General features: G+C 38.9%; 1 protein-coding gene across 5 annotated transcripts in view; it reads left to right on the forward strand.

The window, feature by feature from the left end:
* The first annotated feature begins 958 nt into the window (after window positions 1-958).
* LOC128513275 (SH2B adapter protein 2) overlaps window positions 959-25217 on the forward strand; it is a 36050-nt gene continuing 11791 nt past the window's right edge. Inside the window, exons 1-7 of one of the 5 annotated variants that reach the window (XM_053486998.1) lie at window positions 959-1013; window positions 17470-18364; window positions 22231-22332; window positions 23326-23417; window positions 24034-24134; window positions 24487-24648; window positions 24928-25130. In XM_053486998.1, the coding sequence (XP_053342973.1) occupies window positions 17501-18364; window positions 22231-22332; window positions 23326-23417; window positions 24034-24134; window positions 24487-24648; window positions 24928-25130 (1524 nt within the window). In that variant the 5' untranslated portion in view covers window positions 959-1013; window positions 17470-17500. Of the gene's footprint in view, window positions 1014-1094; window positions 1307-17469; window positions 18365-22230; window positions 22333-23325; window positions 23418-24033; window positions 24135-24486; window positions 24649-24927; window positions 25131-25217 lie in introns of those variants that run through there. The other 4 variants (XM_053486997.1, XM_053486995.1, XM_053486996.1 and 1 more) reach the window with 4 other exon arrangements.

The following is a 25217-nucleotide window of genomic DNA, read 5'->3' on the forward strand; positions in this document are numbered from 1 at the left end:
TAAAATTGTTGTTTTCTTCCCCCAAGTTACTAACAGCTGAGGGTTTGTTTAAATGCTCCAAATAAGACACAGGCCTTAAGTTATGTGGCCACAAAACATAGAAAAGTAAGTTTATTCAGTTAAAATTGCTGTTTGTAATCTGCTCAATGATTATTGTAAACACATATACGGTACCAATACAATTCCAGGGCTACCTCAGAGCTTTGCATAAGAGATGTTTTTTGGTAAGAGCTTAAAAAACAAAAATAAATAAATTTAAAACTCTAATTTAAACGCAAATTTATGTTGCGATATCTTAACAATTTCACATTTTAGAATAATAATTTTTTTAGGTTCATGTATTTTTTGTGTGAAATCTAAATTGGCCAAGTTTCATCTGAATTAAAATCTGTGAAATTTTTTGGAAAAAAAAAGAAAAGAAAGAAAAAGGTTACGGACACTACATAAAAGGGCATGAGAATTATTATTATTTTTTTTAATCTGATCTTTTTCATCTTTTATCAGATCATTTTATCTGATAAAAATATAAATGCGTATGCATATTTATAAAAACAAAAATGAAGCGTAGATCTGGAGAGGTTTTATGAAAAATGTAGTATTATGAAATTGGTGTACTGAAAGTTTTTTTTTCACCCACTGTAGGTGAACTTTTTGCCACCAACAACATGTTTTTGGTGGAATACAGTAAGGTAAATCATGCAGCACTAACAGACACACTGCTTCCCCCAAACACACAATACTGTAAGTGCCAAGTGTTGGATGAGTCGCGTCCCAGATTTGGCTTTAATCCTAAATCTAATTCCTTTTCCTTTCCTCCCACGTGACACAGGATAGCCGGGATGCTGGATGAGTTGGATGTGTATGTGTATGCGGTTTGGGACGGAGCCTGAAATAAGGAAGTCGGGGAGAGAGAGAGAGAGAGAGACAGAGGGCGCGAGAGAGAGCGCGAGAGAGAGAACACGCGCCTGGCTGCGCGCGGCTCCTTTAAGGCGCACGAGGAACAGAGAACAAGAGTAAAGAGCCTCTCTCTCTCTCTCTCTCTCTCTCTCCTTCCCTCCCCACCATCATCATTATCTCAATCCGGTCTGCGCGTCTCCGGACGCTTGGAGCGCGCCATGGAGATCCTGGAGGCTGTTATTTCTCCGCACTCTTAACCTCCTCCTCCTCCTCTTCCTCCTCCTTCTTCTTCTTCTTCCTCTCATGGTCTGATAACGGATACCTAGGTGTGATCATGGTTTATTGAGGCGCTTTGCAGCGGTCATGCACTGACTGAGCCCGGATCCGAGGTGAGGTGAGGTGAGGTGAGGTGAGCGCCAGATCGGCCGGAATCAACGCGATTATTCGATTAATTAGGCTGCGGCTTGGATTTTTACGCACGCGGGTTTTTTTTTTTTTTTTTTTGTCTCTGTATGTTCATTGGATCAGATGTTAGGGCTCAGGTGGTGGGAGCTGCAGAGGTGTCCGTGTGTCTCCCTGCGCTCCGAAACAGTCCCTCCTTTCAATAACGCATTCATGTTAATTGCATAAATTAATTGCGATTATATTTATTTATTTATTTGCGCATGACATAAAATGGGTTAATCTCCAAATGAGGGCTGGATTTGGACGTGTTGGCGCTGTCTACAGGGGCTCTCTGACTAATTCTGTTAAGAAAGAAAGGCGTAGTGGGGTCAGGTGATGTTCTGCACCAGCTGTACACGCCATGCCTTTTACATTTCCAAATATTTCCGATTAATAATCGGAATAATCGCTTCTTAAAGAAATGAGATAATATGAATATATAAGGCTTGGTTTAAAAATACAGTGTTAAATAGAGGTTCAGGAAGAGAGTGTGTGTGTGTGTGTGTGTGTGTGTGTGTGTGTAAGAGAGAGAGAGAGGTTTCATTCACGAACCCAGCAGTGCATAAGTGGAAATGCTGCTCGCTGCGAAAACACAACACTTTTCCTTATTATTTATATAAACAGAGTCTATAATTCAGGTTGTTCTTCATAAACAGGTCTCTCCAGGCACGTCAATAAAGCTGAGGTTATGATCATATCATATCTGTAAAATAAACAGTAAATTAAAGTGCTCAAAATATCCCCTTCCCAAACCATTTTTTAAAAACACTTTAGTAATAGATTAGATCTAAGAAGTCTTTAGAATGTGATTTAAACATTCCCTGATCCAGGGTGGGACGGGATTCCCACAATGTCTTAGTGCTGTCTTTTTTCTTTTTTCTAAATAAATCCAAATAGCAAATCTAGAGATTTTAGTTTATCTGTATCGTTTGCTGTAATATACACAATGTTGTTGTTGTTGTTGTTGTTGTTTTTTCTTTGGGCTGCTCCTGATTCTCTGTTCAAGGATTTTTCTTCTCCACGTATTTGATTTGCCGTTTTGATTTTGCTTTTACTGACCCTCCTGTTTCATCCGGGCTTGGGACTGGTACTGCTGGTGCACTAACACATTAGGGCCCCGGGATCGTTTCCGAGAGCACTTGACCCCAGAGGCTGGTTCATTTAAATCAGTGAAGTCCAATTGGAAAGGGCGGTTTCGAGCACAGTGCGGTGCACTCGAGCATAGATCAAATCGGACTGCTGTTGAACGTGAAGTCATCTGTGCCATCTGTCTTTTCTGTAATTTTAGCGTGGATATTGCAAGCACCAATCACGTTCTCCAAACTACACAGCGATAGCTGGTAAAGTTGGAAGGTACGTGAGAGCGATGCTCTCTAATACCAGTAATATGAGGCATAGCGCAAAGATTCTCTTTTTCTCTTTGTCTCATACTGCCACCTGCTGTATTAGAAAGTGTAAATACATAAGCGTACCCGAGTACGGAGAAAAATAATGACGTGAATGCTGGCTGGAGGGAGAACCCTGTCGCGCGGAGGGGGGAAGAGCGATCACCCCTGGGCACGGTACAAATCAGTCATGCCCAACGTGAAAGTGCCCTAACTTGGGCTGGGAACCCAAACCAGGTCTCCAGCATGGCCACATTCTGATTCCTGAGCTGTAACATAAATAATAAATACCATATAAATTGCATGTGATATTTATGAACTATACCACATCATTGTTGAAGTCTGGAATCTGATTGGTTAAAAGGTTTTGATGAGTTTTTTTTTGAGAAGTTCCAGGATGTAATTCAATTCACAGGTTCCTATCAATGCTCTTGTTCTCATACTGTGAGTTTTTGTTTCTATGGTAAGAGCTCATTCACAGGGACTTGTTCAGTGGATTTTCTGCTTACACTAAGCCTGATGTACAGTATAAAAGCAAACATATTATAGATGTTGTGATTTTTTTGGGGAACAAGATGTTTATTTAGCATTAAAGGAATGAGTCTTCAGTGTCGGAGCTTTGGAAGCCAGTAAGCGTTTAAAATGGTGGGCTATGAGTTGTTTTTTTCGGCCAAAACACGGTATTAGCGCGAAAAAGTGTCTCCCCTAAGTTTTCAGATAGGAGACACCATTTTTCTATAACCCTTAATGCTTCCTATCTCCCGATGCATGTTTTTTGTAAATATGCTACACATTTATATTTTTATCAGATAAAAGAAACATATTTGCTAATTACAGCTTCATGCTCTTTTATGTCTGTAGTCGCTGTAACTATTTTGTATTTAAAGATTTCAATGATATGCAGATAAAGATATAGATTTCATGAATATGAAGAGACATAAACCTAAAATAATGTATTATTCTAAAATGCAAAATTGAACCATGAATTTGACAAGGTTACGGACAAGGAAGGGGAAAATCCCTAATTTTGGACGGAATTATTTAATTTAAAGCACAGCTGCTGTCAAAGGAAACAATCTTAGTATCAATATTCATAAAGAAATGGGAATAATTTGCATTTTAAATTATTAGTATTGTTTGTAGTTTGAAAGTATGATGCTGAAAAATGCAGGCATTTTTGGAGCATGTATAAAATCATCCCTCCAAAACGGCTAAAGTTTAAATATTTTTTTAGGGCAGTAGGATAGGTCACTTTCATGTTGCATAAACTTCAGAAGTAGCTTCTTTGGCACACATATTTTCTATATTATATGTGTAACATAAAAAAAAAAAATTAATAAAATCAGCAGTAATACTATGTTTCGGCCGATTGTAACATGACGAGCTGCATTTCTGTAATTTTTGTTGTTGTTCTTATTATTTTAAAAGTAAAAAACCTTTCATAAAATAGCTGCTATACAGTAAATGATCATAGGGACTAATGTGACTTGTGGAGGTTCCATAGCATTTAATGTGATAGTAAAATGTTGCATGGCTTTGTAATATTCAGAAAATTGCCCTCGTATAAAGCGGATACAACGCCACAAGGTGTGCTGATAACGGAAAAAAAACTACTTTTCCTACAACAAGCTTAATTCCTTCCTTTTTTTTCAGAGGATGTAAAAGCTACGATTAACACACAAACCCTGGTATAAAGAGAAATAATAATATCACAGACGGTTCTTTCACATACAGTATTGCAGCCTTCTGTGATAACAGCTTCCACAACAACAAACAAAAATATTCAGGACTGTAACCCTTATTTTCTCTTGAAAAAAAAAAAGAAAAGAAAAGAAAAGCTGTTACTTTGATGACTCATTTCTCACAGCCTCCACCTCTCCGGAGCGACTGTATTGATCCCGAGATGGACACGGAGGGTGAACAGAGGGAATTCTGATCTGATTTTGGTGTCTCTGGCTTTGTTTTTTGGAGATTTATATGTGTTTGATTTATTTATTTATTCATTTATACATACTGGCTCTCTGATTGGACACGGACGTGCTATTGTCTCTAACAGCACAGAGAGAGAGAGAAAGAAAGGGGGAGAGAAAAGGGAGAGGGTTTGCTTTGTCTGTATGATAAGAATCATGTTCTGAACACGTGTTGAAGATTCAGTTTGGAAGCAGACGTCTGTATTTGTTTGTGTGTGTGTGTGTGTGTGTGTGTGTGTGTGTGTGTGTGTGTGTGTGTGTGTGTGTGTTATGCCATGTGCGTTGCCATAACAGAGCCACATAGCCCGAATGGCCGGAGCTAAACTTAGAAATCACGCTGGGGTTCACATCCCTGGGGTGTTTGCATGCCACTAAGGATCTTCTCTCTTCCGCTTACACACTTCAAGTAGCAGTGTGTGTCCTTAGGATTTCTGTAAGGGGTATGTTTGCATGCTGAAATAGTAATACAGAGCTTGTATGTGTGTGTGTGTTTGTTTTAGTGTTTAAGTATGTCTTCAGTTAAAGAATGCTCAGTATTTACTAATCCATGCACAATAATCAAACGTCCCAAGAACATCTTCGGTTTTGTACCATTATTAAAAAGCACAGTTTTTTTTAGAAATATGCATAAATATTCAATGATAATATTCCACCCATATCGTCTACCCACCAGCTAGTCGAGCGATAGTAAACAAATGTCTGTTTGTTGTAGGTCAAGACATGTGGGATGTTATTTAATTTACAGGTAACATAAGCGAGCTGATGGTGGCATGATGGATTAGGATTTTTAATGAATTAATTGGTAAATTCCTTCGTAAAATAAATATGTGGTCACCTACAAACAAGCAAGATTCCTGCTTCTCACAGACCTGTAGCTTTTCCTTTAAAAGGCTCCTCTGTCCTCCACTCGTTACCTGTATTAACCGACTCTGTTAAAACTCGTTATCAGTATAAAAGACACCTGTCCACAACCTCAAACTGTCACTCTCCAAACTCCACTATGGCCAAGACCAAAGATCTGTCAAAGGACACCAGAAACAAAATTGTAGACCTGCACCAGGCTGAGAAGACTGAATCTGCAATAGGTAAGCAGCTTGGTGTGAAGAAATCAACTGTGGGAGCAATTATTAGAAAATGGAAGACGTACAAGACCACTGATAATCTCCCTCGATCTGGGGCTCCACGCAAGATCTCACCCGTAGGGTCAAAATGATCACAAGAACTGTGAGCAAAAATCCCAGAACCACACGGGGGGACCTAGTGAATGACCTGCAGAGAGCTGGGACCAAAGTAACAAAGGCTACCATCAGTAACACACTGCACCGCTAGGGACTTAAATCCTGCAGTGCCAGACGTGTCCCGCTGCTTAAGCCAGTACATGTCCAGTTCCGTCTAAAGTTTGCTAGAGAGCATTTGGATGATCCAGAAGAGGATTGGTAGAATGTCATATGGTCAGATGAAAACAAAATAGAACTTGTTTGGAGGAGAAAGAATGCTGAGTTGCATCCAAAGAAGACCATACCTACTGTGAAGCATGGGGGTGGAAACATCATGCTCTGGGGCTGTTTTTCTGCAAAGGGACCAGGACGACTGATCCGTGTAAGAGAAAAAAAAGAATGAATGGGGCCATGTATCGTGAGATTTTGAGTAAAAACCTTCCATCAGCGAGGGCATTAAAGATGAAACGTGGCTGGGTCTTTCAGCATGACAATGATCCCAAACACACCGTCCGGGCAACGAAGGAGTGGCTTCGTAAGAAGCATTTCAAGGTCCTGGAGTGGCCTAGCCAGTCTCCAGATCTCAACCCCATAGAAAATCTTTGGAGGGAGTTGAAAGTCCGTGTTGCACAGCGACAGCCCCAAAACACCACTGCTTTAGAGGAGATCTGCATGGAGAAATGGGCCAAAATACCAGCAACAGTGTGTGAAAACCCATCCTCTATTGTCAATTTTGTAGCCATCTTGAGTCTGAAATAAAAATTATATCAGGAAAAATGCATATGGATCCAGACTTTGGGGACACCATATATAAACAGTGTATATGTGAGTCAACAATCTGAAACCATGTTGTTGAGTTCAGAGAAACATAATGATAGATTTACTTGGAATATTAAGGATGTTTATTTATAAAGGGTATTGAACCAGCATCATAGCCAGGACGTCTCCTCTGTGAAACTAACTGCATCATGGGAACTTCTCTCTCTTTCTCTCTCACACACAAAGGACTATCATGCGGCCAAAGATCTTCTCTGCAGCACTCAGGGGTATCGTCTTGCTGAAATGCATTCGGCAGTCACACGGGCCGCTGTACTCCGATTATGGAACTGTTAAGGTGCATTACTATGACCTTTCCAAGGTCAGGTGCTGATCTCAGATTAGCCACCAGGAACACGAGGTCCCGTGATCGTCCTCAGCGCTGTGAGAGGGGACTGATGTGAGGTCAGGGACTGGGCAGTAGCAGAAACGATGAACTCTGGATTCTTCATTAGACACCCCCCAACTGCACTTCCACTCTATAACCCAGATGACCCGGAAGGCTCTGCTTCCACACACACATAAACACACATACACACATAGAAAGATTGTTTTAGCAGCTGGGATTGAGCATAAAAACATGCCTGTCTTTTTCTTCCTGCTCTCTTAGCGATTGTTATAAATCCAGACTGGAATAATAGATTCTCCTGACGTCCCCAAATCACTGCGCTCTACGCTATAAATCACACACACACACACACACACACACACATACATAACTCTTAATGTATACAGCTTCTGTGCTGGTGAATGAAAAAAGCCTTGGGTTCAAATACTAATGGATTAACTGAGAGTTTCTTTTTTATCAGAAAGGGTTGCAGGAGCAATATAGGAAGGGAAAAAACAACCACCTACAAATAACAAATAAACCAGGGCTCAGGAAACTAGCAAACGTTTTTCGAAGACCTATTTTCGTTTGTTGCATGGTACTTAGTCAATCTTTTTGTAATAATTTGTAACAATAATAAAGGACTGAAGAGGGAGCCAGTGAGTCTAGTCAGGTCCTACACCAATCATAAGGCAGGGGAGGAGACTGGACACATAATGCACATGACAGGGTAAAGAACGAAGCATGTGGAGAAAGAAAGCAAACGCAAGTACAGTGTATGCCACTCTAGGGGGCTCTTCAAGGACAGGCTTTATTTGGGAAAGCGAACTTTATTTGGTTTGGACATTTTTACATTTAAAACTGCGTGACACGTCTTTATGCTGTAACTCCATCGCATGCTACTTGCACCCAATCCCACTACCTGCTGCACTACACACATGGGCTTTATTCAATTACAAGAGTACCTTGGCATACAAATTTAATCCCTCCCGGAGGTAAGTACTTATGGCGAAAGTTTGCAAGTATTGCAAGACGCATTTTCTCATAGTAAATAATGTAAATGCAGATAATCCGTTCCAGCCACCCAAAAATTCCAACACTATAATCATATTTTTGTATATAGAACCTTCAAAACATTTAGAAAAGACATGTACATGTAAATGAGGAAAAAGGACAATATAAAATAAATAAGACATTAAACCTCAGTTATTCTTAATTTATGATTCCTCTTGGCATTAGCCACTTTTAAACCTATATTGAAAGTGGCTACCTTTTCTTTCTGCTGTCGTCCTTGCTAACCTTTTTGGGACTCATGGTGCTATGTCTTCACTAAATCAAGCACAAATTGCAAAAAGTCCACAATAAAATGTGTAAACTTGCTTCACTTGGCTTTTCACTAATGTGAACAAGTTTTGAACGGATCTTGAGCATACTTAGTCAGCGTTTGGTTCGGCTTGATTGGTTCATATGCCAGAAATGATTTGCGTGCCGAGGCAAATTTCTTGCAAAAATTCGTATTCCAAGGTACCTCTGTATGTGTATTAATGAGCATTCACAGATGACTGACAGTCTTTTTAGAATCAGGAACATTCACAAAAACACAAATAGACCCTTACTTACTGTAGAATGGGTTAATCACGATGTCCGACAGGTATTTGTACTCGTTCTTCTCTCTGTTCATGCATTTAAATAGCCAACTAGGTTGCAATACTATTTAATTACATTGGTCAGCATTTTATAACAGCTAGTTAGGGAGAAACAGGACTTTGAACTGAGCACCACATCATAGCATTCACTTTTGAATGCAGTAGAACACAAATTCTTTACGGTGCTTTCACACTGAGGATACTTGACCCAGTATATTTGCATAGTGTGAAGACTCTGTGCCTTGCCCAGACAGTTCAGCTCAGTGTATCATGCTTAATAAGACCTTTTCTAGGAGTACGGTGTAGAATGCAACATCATCAGAGCTGCCTGTTTCCTCCCCTGATCCATGGCTAATAAAGTGGGATAAAATAGCAATACTATTTGGCACAGGTGCCAACCAACTACTATTGTACTACTGTACTTGGGTACGGAGCGACATTAATAACATACAGTAAGTAAAAGCTGGCCATGGTGGTGTGTGGGTCGGGTGGTTTGAGTAGAAATCTTACCAAGAAATGCTACAAAGCACCCTTATTAGTGTTTTGGTAGTACAGCTTTTTTCCAAAACACCTCTTACTGCTCATGGATCTAATGTTGTCCAGAAAAATAACTTAGCCAAGTTAAGTTCTTGATATTGGTCCTAATGGTAAAGTTTAAGATTCTTTAAGATTTTGCACCAATTTTATGAAAGCTTTATTATTGCATTATTTTTGGTGTAAATGTTTAAAGATTATATAAGAATAAGAATACAATATATATATATATATATATATATATATATTACATCAGTCACAGATTATTATTAATATTCTTACTGAAAACTTGATTTGTAATAATATATTGATCCCATTTATTCCTTTCTACTTGATCATAAGCTCTAATTATTGGCTGATATGTGATATCAATCCCGTCCTGACATCCTCTCCGTAACCATGCCAACCAAGCTGACCGCAGGTGTAATGCAACATGCATTATGGCAATTTGTGTCCTGCGTTCGCACACATGATCTGCTTCTTGTCAGTTAAAATGGCACTTTCATGGCAAAGAATATACTAGTGGATCAGACTAGACACCAGACCGGCATCGCAGGCCAGAATCTGACCTGATGCTCATACTCTGTATTTTTGTTTTTAATTAGACAGATTTAATATTAGGGGTTTAGCTCAGAACATAATTATACTGTAAAAAACATCATTCACTGATTGCAAATAAAGTATTTCTAGTAAAATCTGTCTACCCTTGGCGAAACGACGAGGCAGTTATTTTCAGTCAAACAAGACCGAGCTCACATCTCTTTAATTGTGAAGATCCATATACCTGAAACAGAATCATAGTCAAACAAAACAAACACATTAGTGTAAACATTATCTGCTTTATGCAAGTTTTTTTTCCCATGAAAGCAAAACATAACTCTCTAGAAATATTTATTTTTTATTATGGGGGGGGGGGGGGGGGGGTGTAGGAGTTACATTATATAGCCACATTAATATATTTAAACAGCTGACCTTCACCCAGAAACTCATTCACAGTAGAGATGTGTAATTAAATGTAATTATTTTTTATAATAATCTATAAATAATATTCTATAAATAATATTTATAATATTATTTTTGAAACAATTTAATGTATCGAATCTACAGATCTTTTCTTAGGGCCGATTCATGTTTTTTACTTTTTAAATTATTAAAATTTTTTAAGCAAACTAATTAATTATGTCCATTAAATGTTCTAAAAAAATGACCACAGCTTTTGTAGAAATTAGAAACTGCTTCCATCTTCTACAAATACTCATGTTTTGCAAGAGTATTGCTTCTTCTTCTTTTAAACTTAATGGGCGATAGGTGCAATGCTGTCACCTACTGGGCTGGAGTGTACAGTGGAACCTCAAGTAACGCGGTTTGTGAGTGTTCCGCAAAACAAGCTAAAATTTTTAATACATTTTGACAAGTCTTGGTTTACGAGTACTGATACGAGTATCACGCATGCGCTTTTTGTTTTGACGCCGAGCGTCACGTGATCACAACTGAACCAATATTTTTTTTCTTGCTCTTGTGCTGCGGAATTGTGGGGAATCGTCTCCCCTGCTGGGTCTTAGTGCGCGTCTCATACTGGTATAATCAACATCCGTGCACGCGTGTACTGTTTACTATAACACTGTGACCGCTGTGACTGTATTTTATTTTGTGTTCGTAAGCGCGTGTGTACAGCGTGCGTGTACTGTTTCTTATAACAAATAGAATTTAATCGAATTCTACAGTAAAATTGTTCTGGTCTTGGTGGAGTCAAGTATGCGGATGTAGAGTTTTAGATAAACACAGACAGTGTCTGACTTTTCTGTCCTATTTCCGTTCCTTTGACACACTCGGTGTGACTTTCTCAGACCCTGATTGATCAACGATGTTGTCACAGCAGTTACGCTGGTTAAGGGTTAAGGTACTGTAATAGCAGCAGCTTCCTGGCAGTGTTGGGATTTACATCTTCAGGTCACAAGCACAGAATAGTCCACGCTGAGCCAAAACCATTACTGAGCCCATTTATGTTTATGTGTAGGATTATATAAATGTAATTGCTGTTATTGAATCCTAGACCACAATTTACACTAAATGTTTGTATGAACTGATCAAAAAAGTGTGTATCTTTATTGATATTGTTGTGTGTGTGAGAAAAGACATTCCTTTAAGATTTATGGAAGGAGTCTCCAGTATCAGTGCTTTATGACAGTCAGGGTTAAAGCCGTATTGTATCCAATACAACAGAGGGTTTTTTTTGCAATAAGAAATTGCTGGTATACAAATTGGAGGATTTCTTACTTGCAACATTTATTACACATGTGCAGTGGTTACTATGAGATGTGTGCGTATGTGTGTGTAATGCATTAGAGGTCCAGCTGTCACCACGCTGATCTTGTTAAGTGCTGACCTCAGAGTAAGGTCTTTTACATCACGACTGTCCTTCAAACCTGTCCTTCAGTTTTCTTTTTTTCAACCTGCTTAGTTGATCAAGCTTTAAATCATTCCTGTATGTGGATCACTTTAACAAACTCCGAGTATGACAAATGCACAGATGAATAACATGTTCAGTGTACGGTATCATCACTGTGTATATGAAGATGGTGTAGAAATGATACATGTGCTCGTACATTTTATGAGGAATGCAAATTTTCTCATTAAATAACTATTATACAGTAGCACAATGGTGTAGTGGTTCGCACTGCGGCCTTGTACCTCCAGGGTCGAGGGTTCAAGTCCCGCCTTTGGTTTTGTGTGGAGTTTGAGCGTTCTTCCAGTTCTAAGTTTCCTCAGTTAGAAGAGTCATTATTTAACAATACCATACAGCTACGTATGTGGTCATTTGATATTAATAGTTATAATTTCATCTCTTCATTCTGACTTAGAGAAAAAGACAGCTTGGAAATATATATGCAGTTTTTAACATATTAGTACATTTACATTTACATTTAGGCATTTAGCAGACGCTCTTATCCAGAGCGACTTACAAAAAGTGCTTTAGTAAGTGTAGAAGAGAAATTAAATGAATTTGTATATAAGAAAAAAAAAAATCACACATAAATAATTAATAAAAGGCATTTAAAAACAAAGCGTCTATCGTGAAATTTAAGCATAAAAACTTAGCAATTAAGCAACTATAAAATTGTCAACAGTTTTTACACTGTAAATGTACTTCTTTAGTTGTATCTATTTAGTTATTAACTTAATTAGCAATGCGAAGCATATCAGTGCCTAAGCATTTATTATGTAAATATTTTATTATGGTATAATGGCAAATTGAAAAAAAGAATTAAAATGACGCGTTAAGAAATTTTCATCATCTCATCTCATCTCATCTCACAAAACAGCAGGAATGATGTGTGACATGTTGTATATCCTACTGTATGTTGCTGTCATTATTTCACATTGGTTTTTTTTTGTCACCATCTATGGAATAATAATTGTTTTGCTTGTAGTGGTTACTTTTAACAAGCAGGCTTTATGATCAGGAAATGCTCTTGAAAAACAAACAGATGAGCCATAATTTTAATATTACTTAGTACTTAAAAAAGAGCCCATTTCTTTTATTATTGCAACTTAAAATGAATATAAAAGTAGCCCAATGGGGGAAAAGTGTCCCATAAGGTGTACTTATAATGTGTGTATCCCAGTTATTTCCTACAGTACTTCATTCAAGTGAATTATGTTATTCAATCTTATATATAAACTGTGTTCCATCTTTAGGTTAAACTACAAGCCGGGTCATTAACAATCCGCAGGTACAGTACTGTAGATCTCATACCAGCCTCATCATTCATAAAGCTTGTAGATCTTAGAGCTCCTCAGGGAAGGCTTATGGTTATTAATGCGAGCTGCTCTGCGGTATAGAGTCTCTCTCTCTCTCTCTCTCTCTCTCTGTCTCTCTCCGTCTTACTTTTATAAATGTTTTGTAATGGCGAAGTATATCCCAGAATTCCCTCTGCTTGGCTGGGGAGATGATGAGTCATGAGTGCTTTTACAACACAGGATCTCTCGCTGCCTTTGTGTCTGTCTGTCTCTCCAACAGACCAGGTTTGAAGGATGTCTGTGCCATTGTTAAAATGTGTAAGCATCGGCGGAACGTTTATTATGCGTTTCTGGAATGATCTGTGACTTCACCATGCCTAAGCAAACCTCATCTTTACATAGATGCTCATCTCCGTCGTATTTTACAACCATATTAAAATACGATTAGGAGTTTCTAATAGACATTTGTGTACAGTTACAGTTAATTCTGAATTGTTGTGTCATAAATGCAGGTAGTTCAAAAATCGTTGCTAGGCTGTCGCAGAAGTCTAAACATGGGCAAATTAAATTCAGGAAATCGTATTCAATACTGGACAGCGAGAGAGAGAGAGAGAAAGAGAGAGAGGTGTGTCAAAACCGGGAAACGCCAGAAGCATCAATACACAAAAGAAAGAAATAATGCATTGAGGAGAAACCAGTTCCAGCTAGGGATAGGAATCACCAGGGATCACCCGATATTATATTATCACAATACCTACTGTAGGTCTGTACAATTTTACAAATATCATGATTTTTAGGAATAGATAAAAAGTATGTATAATATTATCAGTATAACATTAATAATATTGTAATATTATACATTATACATATTATCATACATCTGTATACTGAACATAGTGTGTGTATATACTATATATATATATATATATATATATATATATATATATATATATATATAAAAGAGAAGACAATGTATAGCCTAGATTTTTTCATTTAGTCATGGATTAGTCATGGAAAAAAAAACAATTATCAACATATAATCCAAAGTTTTTTTTCTGCCTTTAAAAGCTCAGCTACAGTGGACATTTAAGTGAGAATTAAGTCTGGATGTTAAGAGTTAAATGCTGAGCAGGACTGAGCTCAGTGTATACACAGTCCCGTTCTCTTACACGCTTGTCGTCTCAGCTTACAGATTCACAGTCTGGACACACTCTATATACACACCTGAGTGTCTGTGTGTCCTTTCCCTCACTTTTAACAGAATCAATGAAGACAATTTGTCTCACTCAGCCCACTTTAGCTCGCTAGTCCCTCTGGGCCCCATTTTTCTCCTTTGTTCTTGTATTTATTCCCTCGAGATTTTCATTATAGCAGCGATGACGCTTGTAAAACCTCAATATGGAGCACGGTTTGTCAGGCCTTTTTATAGGTTAAAACGCAAAACAAAAGCATGCGGTCGGTTCTAACTGAAACAACCAGTGTGCCGATGCTAAGCAGGTAGAATGGTTAAATTATCCATTTGCAGTGATCATTGTTTGTCATTTGTCTGCTACTTGAATTAAACCATTACAAATCTCTAATTTAGATAGTATATTATATGAATAAGTTCCAGGCAAGGAAGTGATGGGCGCTAGAACTGTATAATACAAATGGAGTTTCTTAATGGCTTCTATGTATAGAGATTGAGATTTATTTTTAGCTATTTCCTTCCTAACCTGAAGAGAAGCCTAGCTGAAGTGGTACGCTAACATGGATGGACAAAAATGTCCATATTCCGATTGGCTCAGTTTCTGTTGCCATTTTAAGCATGTCTGGATGAGAACCTGTCTGTAACTACATTTAACATCTCTGTTGCTGCTAATTTTGTACAATAGGCTGAGAGCTACTGCTCCTGAACAGGAAGCAAACAGGAAATTACCGGAAATCCAAACAGGAATTGCGGGATAAGGTAGAAGATGAAAGATTTTCAATGGACGGCTCTTTTAAGGAATCCGCGACAGTTTCCGCAGTGTCATTTGTCTATTTTTACCTAACGTATGTGACTTTTCATCGTTTGTCCAGAAGGTAGTATAGACTATGTCAAGGTGCTTGAAATATTGGAGCACAGAAAACAGGAAGCCTTGTTAATTTTTTACAACTATGAACTGCAAAAAACGAAGAAGTTTGACGTAGAAATTTTCAGGGCACCAACCCTGGACGGGGTGCCAATCCATCACAGGGTGCACACATACACACGTTCACTCACACACTGCGGGTAATCTGGGAACGCAAATTAACCTAATCTGCATGTCTTTGGACTGTGGGATGAAACCCACCAAGCATGGGGAGAAGATGCACACACACAGACCTGAGGTGCAAGGCAACAGTGGTAACCACTAAGCCATATACTGTACAAGTACTAGCTTTAGATTAATAAGCATACTGACATATTTGTTTGCTGACTCTACAAATCTCTGTATAAACTGCTTTGCATGCTGCTAACAAAACCAGAACATGGGATTACCTCCGGTTTCCTGCTTCGTAAGTCGCGCGCTATTGTTCTATTGCTTTGAAATCGGAAATACCGTATTTTTGACTAGCTTCTGATTAGTGCTTAGAACGGAACGCTGAATAATGTTTTAAATAAACATTATTCACGCTATACCATATCATGCCTCAGAGAGGTACTGTCTGTTTTATTTATTTGAAATAAAAGAATTATTAGAGAAAATCTCCCGGCACTACGTTAAACTAGACTGTATTTACTCGGATTATAATGTGCACCAAACCGAATGTCCTGTAACCAGTGGTATGACTTAGAACACGTCTAAATACATACCAAAATTATTAGAACAATAGCAAGCTAATTTACTAAGCAAGTGAAAGCTCCAGTGTTTTGCGAGACATACTTTTGCCTAAGAACCCTGGTGTTCTAATATGTTTATTTTTCCCCAAATCATGTGTGCTAGAAGTAGAGTCATGCGATGGCTTCTTTTCACAAGTCAAAATTCCCATCCACCCACCCACTCTTCTGAAATACACTGTAACTGACCAACCACTTTAAAGGTTAAGTGTTCAGTTCGGACATTTTTATCTGGACAGTGGTTTCTACAAACTGTTCACAGCCTTTTCATGATTTTTTCAAGTGCTTTTCCAACCCTCTGCAGCATTCAGAGGCCAGAACCTATTCAGCAAGCATAAATCAGCTTGTAGACCCAACACATGTACCTAGCTCTTTCTGGCCTAGTATATATTTCCTGTCTTTATGGTTTAATAAATTGTGATGCCTTTCATGTTGTCCTTGAGTACCACAATATAATACTTGAACATTCATAGATTTTGAATATCAGTTATGTCTTATGGCACCTCCAGATTTCAAGCCCCAGCTTCTGTTCAGAAGGTTCATGTTGCTTGTAAGCTCCTTTGAGAAACCCTACTTGGAAATGAGCTGAGCACATTGAGAGCATCTCGCAAACAGACTAAAAATAAAGCAGCATTTGGAACACACACGTGATGACATGATAAATGGGGTCCGGTTTGGCCTTGGCCGCATTCTCCGCAAAAGTGAAGCCCCAAATGAAAGCTGAAAAGCAAAGAATAATGGGAGAGGGTGGGAAAATATAGGGGGGAGGGGGCTCAAATGGTATAATTTGCATAGTAGAGTTCTTTCAATAGAGCAAAGAGGGGAAAAAAAGAAGGCAAAAGATGGAGGGAGATGACAGAGAAAAGCTTGATGCTGGCTGGCGATAATAGAATGTGTTGGGTTTTCTCGACACCACAAAGCCACAAAGAGGGCTTATCTGTGATACAATGAGCTTGGCAGCAGAGCTTGGCTAGGCCTGTGGGAGATGGAGAGACAAAAAGAAAAAGAGAGAGAGTGTGAGAGAGAAGACTCAATGAGTCTCAGTCTCAGTGGGGTGGAAAGTAGCTGCTTGTCAGCTTCATTTAGTAAAGAAAGCGCTGGCATATTCACACCTCCGCTCCGCAACACATTTTTCACTCTCACTCACATTGGGAAATAAAAAATTAGACCAGGGGATTATTTCAGCATCACTCGTCATTGCTCATGTATATTAGAAGACAGAATTGGTTCGAAATTTAGGATCAGATGTATGCAATATTTTGTTGTGTTCTTTTAAGGGTTTTTTTTTCTGTCTTGCTTATCTCTCCATCACATCAAACCTGTTCCATCTCTCCCCCTGGTACAGTACTTATACACAATTTTTCTTACTTATACTTGCACTCCCCATCCTCCAGTGTCTTTCTCCACTCAGTTCCAGGCACCCATTTTCACTAGCAGCACACTGTAGCAGTCTTTCTTTCACACAATCCCTTTTTCTTTCTCTTTTGTATACTGTTAAATATGCACAGTGATGGCTAACCAATAGTCAGCCTCGTCCTTTCCAAGACCAACCCCTGTTCAAATTCCTCTTCATTTTCTTCCTTTACTTTCCTTGTCTTCATCATCTACGGTAGGATGTCTGACCCGTTCTTCCTCTTTCTCTCCCGCAGTGCACTGCCAGGGCGTTGGCATGGCCCAGGGATGAATGGCGAAGGGACGCCCGGCAGCCCGGAGCTCTCTTCGTGCCCGCTGCCTGACTGGAAGGAGTTCTGCGAGTTGCATGCACGTGCCTCTGCTGCTGACTTCGCCCACAAGTTCCGTCAATTTGTCACAGAGAACCCATGCTACGACGCACCGGGAGCTGACGCCAGCTTCTCACGTCACTTTGCGCGACACTTCCTGGACTGCTTCACTGCTGCCCTAAATCAGGCACATCAAACCGGCTCACCTGGCGCTTCCTTAGCATCCAAGTACGCAATTGCACCCTTTGCAGGGATTCAGGGTTGCCCGCTTCCATCCTATAACCACGAGCTTTGTCAGCGCCGGAAAGACACAGGTGCCTCCAGCGAATCACTAGACAGCATGGACAGCGGCGGGGGCGGAGCCTCTGCAAGCTCCACCCTTCATGGACACAGGGTGACGGCGCTGGGCCAGTCCCGAAGCTCAGAGGATGTTTCCATGGGTCACTCTAAGGCCCGTTTCAAAAAGGGCTTTTCGTTAAGGAACATGAGCTTATGTGTTGTAGACGGTGTCAGAGAGATATGGCAACGGCGGGCACCTCCAGAGCTAGACACAGTGAGCACTGGAGTCAGGAAGTCAAATGGAGCTGAGGCTGGTGGACACGAGCATTGGAGCCAGAAGCTGCGGTTGGCGCGGGGTTTACAGGGTAACCGTGCCGAGCTACTGGAGATCCAGAGGGAGGGTACTCTGCGTTACATGGTGGCAGATGATACCAACTGTATGGGCACTGCACAGTGGCAGAAGTGCAGGTTGCTGCTCAGGAAAACGAAAACCAGCTTGGAAGGTGGCGAGAAGTTCCTGCTTGAGTTTTTCGTACCACCAAAGGTAGGAGCATAGCTGCAAGATATTCAAAGCCAACCAATAGGAAATGAGCTGTTAGAAACCTGTTAGGCCCAGAGTGTACTACATCAATAATATTTTGGGTGGCTTGGACAGTTTATGGATTGTAAACACTTATGGTATGGCTTATGCATGTAACATTCCATAAAACACCCAAATTGCATATTTAATAGTTTGAAGGTTAGAAAAGTATCAGGTTTAGTCTGATAGTCCCTCTATTTATCGCAGAAATACAATAAACCACCTAAACAAATTCAACGAAAATGAAAATATATGTGAAGTTGACGCTTACCTACATTCGTCTAATGTTTGCTATAACTAGCTGGCTAGTTACCTGCTAGCAAACTAGCTTGGATTTATACATGAGAATCCCAATGTTACTGTATCTCTTCATATTTTCTGAAAAGTATATAACTGTGACTAACCTCTGTCAAAAACTAGCCTAATGACCGTAGTCTGTTTCTTGGTAAAATTAGCTAGATTAGCAGGTTATTTAGCGTAGCAGGTTCACATAGTAGATTCTATTGCTAACTGTCCCAGTTATTTCCAAGATTGTCTATTTAGTTTTTAAAAAAATTGTCCAGTGGAAATATATCACATTTTCCATGATAAGTAATGTTCTTTTATTTATAAAACTATATTTTATACCTGTATGTACAGTACTGTGCAAAAGTATTAGCCACCATATTATCTGTAGTACAAATATTATGTATGTTTAATCATGTTCACATTATTATGTACAAAAGCATTCACTATAATAATTAATTACTATATTATAATTAATTAATAGAAAATATGGTGTCTAGGACTTTTGCACAGTACTGTATATTACATAACTATCACATGCTACTCAGAACTGTTTTCCAGTGACATTAAACTCCACACTGTTTTGCTGTAATGTTATAGCACTGTGGTGCACAGTAACATGGTAGGCCTATTTGCTGATATAGCACATGGTGCACACTATGGTACTTGGTTCCACCATTGTAGATAAAACTGTACATGTACTAGTAGTATGTACTAGTAGTAGTAGGGTACATGATTCTACCATGTACTCTAGTATGGTACTATGGAACACGTACCAGGCTATAAATGTATTAAACAGATTTATGCACCATAACGGTAATTTTTATGATAATAAAATTCAATTATTTGTCACATTTATCTTACAGAACAGTAAAATATTTTTTTTTTCTCGCATATCCCAGTTAAGGAGCTGGAGTCAGCCAGGTTATAGCATCCCAGGAGCAGATAGGGTTAAGGGCCTTGTTTAAGGGCTCAACAGTGGCACCTTGTGCTGGGGCTTGAACCCCCGACCTTCAAAACACTTGAATATAATGTTACTTATTGTGTGAAACAGTAGCTAAAAAGTATATATATATCTTATTATTTATATCTTGAGTACTATCTTATATGGTACAGTATGCACAGACATACAGTACCATACATGATGAACTTTGATATCCACTGTGGTACACAATACGTGCCATGATATTCACTAAAGTATTTTGGTACACACTGTAGTTCCTCCTGAGGTGCCATAGTACAGTATCTACTCTGGTACTCTATAAAGTCCTATGGTGGATACCATGGTAATGTCTAAAGTACCTTGGCAATACTACGGTATATTATTGTATGTACTATACTGTAGTTTACCATAGTAAAAAAGACTTGCAGAAGTAATGAGAAAATATCAGCTTTAAATTTAATGTGAGCCCTCATTACAGCCTAAATATCAGAACCCATAATGTGTTCAAATGTAATGTAAATACATTATGGTATACCATATGTACTATTGGCCCTGCATTGATGAATTACACACACACACACACACACACACACACCAAAACCTAATCTCAGTACACAAACTGCAGTAATGCGAGGATAACTCTGCTGAGTGTGTGTAAATTTGCCAGCTGGTGTAGGATCTAGTTCTGAGCCAAGACCTGGCTTTGTTTCAGCTGGCGCTAGCATGCCACTGCACTGCCTCCGGATCTGGGTGTGTGCCTCCCAATTCCTCTGGGTAAAGAAGGCTCGGTAAAGGGCAACATAAATCCATTGGTGTCCATGCCGCCTTAAATTACGCTTCCTCTGATTATTTTTTATTTACATCTGTCTTGTCCAAGCTATTTTGTGGGAAGCATGTTGTTCTGTGCTAATGTCAGCAAGCAACATGATCCGTGCTGTGCCAGCTATTGCTAAACTGCACCTTGGTGCAAAAAGTTTGCGTGATCATCTGGCCACACAAAGAAGACAAGTGCACCAGATGTCCCAAAGTAACAAAGGTTTTCTAGTAAGAATGAATCAGACATATGCAGTAAAAAGCCTGGTGGGACACCCAACTCGTCGCATGAAAAATGGTTGTTAAACTGGAAGTGAAAGAATCTTTTGTGAAAAAGAAAATACACACTTCTTGAATTCTTAGATTTTTTTTTTTAATCTAGCCCCAAATAACAAATTCTGTACTGCTCACCAACTTCTATGAAAAAAATAATGATGTGACAATAAAAACATAAACACACAACAGGTATTTTGTAATTTCATTCCCCTAAAAGTAATCCAAAAATCAGAAAATAGGTTAAAAAAAAACAACATAACGACACCTATTCTACTGCAGGTTTATAATTAAGAGCCATGCGTTATGAACACTATTAAATGCACAAGAGGAGTTCATCATCAAGCCATGTGTTTATTTTTTTCTCACATGGTTTCTGAACTTTGGTTTACCTTTTGGAAAAAAAAAAAAAAAAAGCATTTTGAAATCTGTTGTTTTTTTGGTTGTTGGTTTTGGGTATTTGTTCATAGGAAGAGATAAAGAAAAAAATTCTAATTGAAGGAGGGTGTCCTTTCTTTTTCCCATGACTGTACTGGACATGTAATTTACCGTAGTATATAGTAGATCTATATTTATCCTTATCTGTTATGTCGAATCTGGCATTAGATAAATCGGATCTCAGACGGCCACTTCCTGGTGGCCATTTTTAAGGACTTCTTGCTAATGACTTCCTCTTTGTGGCCAAAATGACTTCCAGACGGTTTGCGGATGCAGCGAAAACTGAAGCGTTTTCACTCTTGCTGCAGTTAACGTTACAAACATGCTGATAAGGAACGCTGATATGACAGAACATTGTACAGAAAGGATTGTATGGTCATTATGTCGGTGCAAAATCTGTTGTCAGCTTCAAAGAATCGTGATATGAACATAGTAATATTTATATAGTATGGCATCAGTTTATTTTCCGAAAGTTATTAAACCATCCTTTGGTTAATACCATGGGTACCACAGTGGCCACTAAGGTTTAGTAAGTATCTAATATAGTACAGTATGTCAAACAAATTCATGTTGCATTAACATAATGACCATACAATCCCTTGTGTATATTGTTCCCTCATGTACAGCTCAGCTTTTCTTATCGGCATTTTCATAACGTAAACTGTAATACTGCAGTAGTGAAAATGCTTCAGTTTCTTCTGCATTCGCAAAACATCTGGAAGTACTAGACAGTACCCATATTAGAAACCTGCTGAACTTTGGTTGCCATTATGGTAAGCAATAAGTATAATGGTATTTAGTACTATCTTTTAATTTCACCTTCTGCATCTGAGACATTTCTATGCCTTTTACATTAGGATATATAGTTATAAACTTTGCCGTTATTACATGCTCGTTAGGGTTGGACAGTAGGTATATAGTAGTTTTTCATATATCTCTTCTCAAATGTTTAGTATGAGTAATAAATTGTGTATGTCAATGAATCCTGTCATGTATATGTAAAATTTAAACACATACAGCTGTAGTTAGTTGTGTTTCTGCTGTAGTGATTTCTTTTTTGAAATCTTTTCACTTCCAGTCGTCCAAGCCGAAAGTGAGCGTGCCTTTATCCGCCATCGTGGAGGTGAGGACCACGATGCCCCTGGAGATGCCTGACAAAGACAACACATTTGTGCTAAAGGTAACATTCCTCTTCTCTTCTGCATGGACACACTTTCATTAGTGTCTGCTGTTATCTTGCTTCTTCTAATGTTTGATAAAGCTGCATAATAATATTTTAACTTTGACCAGAAATTTTGTTTTTGCTAATTAATTATTGACTAATCGACTCTGATATTGATGACTTTTGTTAGATTTTTTTTGTATTTACTGTAAATGTGACCTTAATTGCTATAATAGTCAGTTCATGCGATTAAGCAGCATAAACATTTTTCCATTTCTGTTATTGCCACAAAGTCGATTATTTTACTTTAATGGGCAGTAGGGCTGCTCGATAATGTCAAAACACATAATCTTAGTTATTTTGTATAATATTGAGATCAAGATTAGTTAACATTAATACTCATTGACTTTGGAAACTTACAGTATGTATACACATAAATTCCACAACCTGGCTCAGAAGTGTCCGATCATGGCTCTGGCGTACTGAAAAAACTTTCTACATTGATGGTATCCAAGCATTAATGAATGCTCTCATAACTGTGGTCTGTTGAAAAAGTCTCTGTTTGACTTGAACACCCCTCATACTGTATTTTCAGAGCAACTTATGACTGCAAATGAACATAAAGGGGTATAAACTTGTGATTTGCTGTGCAGTTGGCTCTACTTTTAGCAGTGCTATTATAGAAAATTAATCAACCGATCAATTCGAGAGCACTATGTTTAATATTAAGGGAAAATTAAAAACTTTCCACTCACAATAGTAAGCACACTGTTTTATATTTGTATGAAGTTCCATCATAAACCTTGTCCATATTTTTGCTTGTGCATACAGTAAATCTGATGTATAATACTTGTTATTAATAACACAAAAAAAGCATAAAAATATTGACTGTAGAGCTTTTCTTTATCGTTCTTATGTGGAAACTATTAATCTGTGTGGTTTCACTGGTGGTAAATAGTGCTGGGAAATCAGCCAGTTCTAAAAACACCATGCCTTTGTGCTCTGCCACAGGTGGAAAATGGCGGCGAGTATATCTTGGAGACCATCGACTCTCTTCAGAAGAACTCCTGGGTTGCTGACATCCAGGACTGCATAGATCCTGGGTAAACAGCAGGGATAAATATTTGCCTTTAGAAGGAAGGAAGGAAGGAAGGAGAAAAAGAACGGATGTAGTGGGCACGGTACACATTGATCATAGCTGTAGAAGGAATTGCTTTCGGCAGCTCTTGGTACAGGATTGAACACCCGAAACCAATTTTTAAGCCTAAATAAATAGCTTCCAATCAATCAAGTGACTAATAGGAGATGTCCTTAGACATGAGTCTAAGTCACTCAGCCAGTCTGGTCTAACTTAAATCTGCCAAGTATTGGTTTATTTTTGGTATGGTATGGCTTGACGGCTTAAATATAACTTCAGTAGCTATCTTTCTTTAAGACCTTTGGGAAGTTGTATTTAAAATATTCACTGTTGGTGAAATCTACAGGGGGTGTTCAAGTCAAATTGGGACTTGTGATAAAATTTCTCGTAAATGAAGGCGTAAAAACTGATTAACATATACAGAAGCATAGTGTGGTGATGAGTCTCTTAGGGTTTTAAAGAACGGCGGCTTGGAGCTTACTCCATAAACAATCACCTACTCTATATATTAATATATATTTATTCATTTTCCATTGCATTAATAAAGCACACAACTAGAAAATGTGCGTTATGTATTTCAGGGACAGCGGTGATGACATCGAGCTCGCGTCATGTCCACACAGCCAACAGTCCAAAGAATTCTCCATGGTGGCCTCCTGCAGCTGTGAGCTCCTCTCTGAAGGTGAATTATCTCACTTATTGACACGCTTCAGAAATTTATTGAAAAGCATAATGATTCAAACACTATTCATATTAACAGGTGATATTACAGACTATTTAACATCACTTGTGTTAAGAATCACATTGCAGATGGTGAATGTCTGCTTCATAGGCACTCCGTATCAAGTTGCACAGAAGGTCACCTGAGTTCAGAGAACAGCTCATTAAGAACCATCAGACTGAACATAGAGCTAAAATCAATAATCGTCTTTCTGGTGCTTGTCAAAAGACAGTCAATGGAAGCATAAAAATAAATTCTAGGCCAACTCTGATTCACAGTCATCAGCGGCGTGACTGTTTCTTGTTCCTCTCAGGTGTACACCGGGGCCCTGAGAGGTCATGTGCCGCAGCTTTAGACCATTACAGCACCCCTAGTGTCCGCTGCAGAGAACTGCCGTTCACACAGCACCCCTCTCATGTGCCCTTAGAGCGCTTTCTGCAGCTGCCAGATGCTCAAAGTACAAGCTCATCATCAGGTACACGCAAACCTTTCTCTTTATAGTATGCATTTTCCTATGTTCCATTTAAACATGGTAATGTTCCATTTTCTTAAAACTTAGACATCATCCTACTGTGCTTCACATCTGTAAATGACTTGAACACCTTTTACAATTTGACTTCCGTGGTCCTGGTGGATGATCCCTCAACCCTAATAAGACCATTTAAGAAACCTTACTAATGCCAAGTAGTATTTTATTAAGAATATCAATAAAGAAAGGTAAATATTTCATTACACTCTTTCTTTATGTATTTAGGTCCCTGCGAACCTTCCGCAGAGACAGAGGTGGCTGCCACTCTGATTGGTTACCCATGGTTCCATGGGACTCTATCACGCGTGCGAGCGGCTCAGCTGGTACTGGCGGGTGGAGCTCGAAGCCATGGCCTGTTTGTGATTCGTCAGAGCGAGACACGACCGGGAGAATATGTACTCACTTTTAACTTTCAAGGAAAAGCCAAGGTAAGCCTAAATCACACTGAACAGCACTTATAGCAGGGTGACAACAAAAGTGTAATAATTATGAATCATGTGATCAATCAGATTCAA

The sequence above is a fragment of the Clarias gariepinus genome, chromosome 25 (genome assembly GCF_024256425.1).
Source record: "Clarias gariepinus isolate MV-2021 ecotype Netherlands chromosome 25, CGAR_prim_01v2, whole genome shotgun sequence".
Lineage (NCBI taxonomy): Eukaryota > Metazoa > Chordata > Actinopteri > Siluriformes > Clariidae > Clarias > Clarias gariepinus.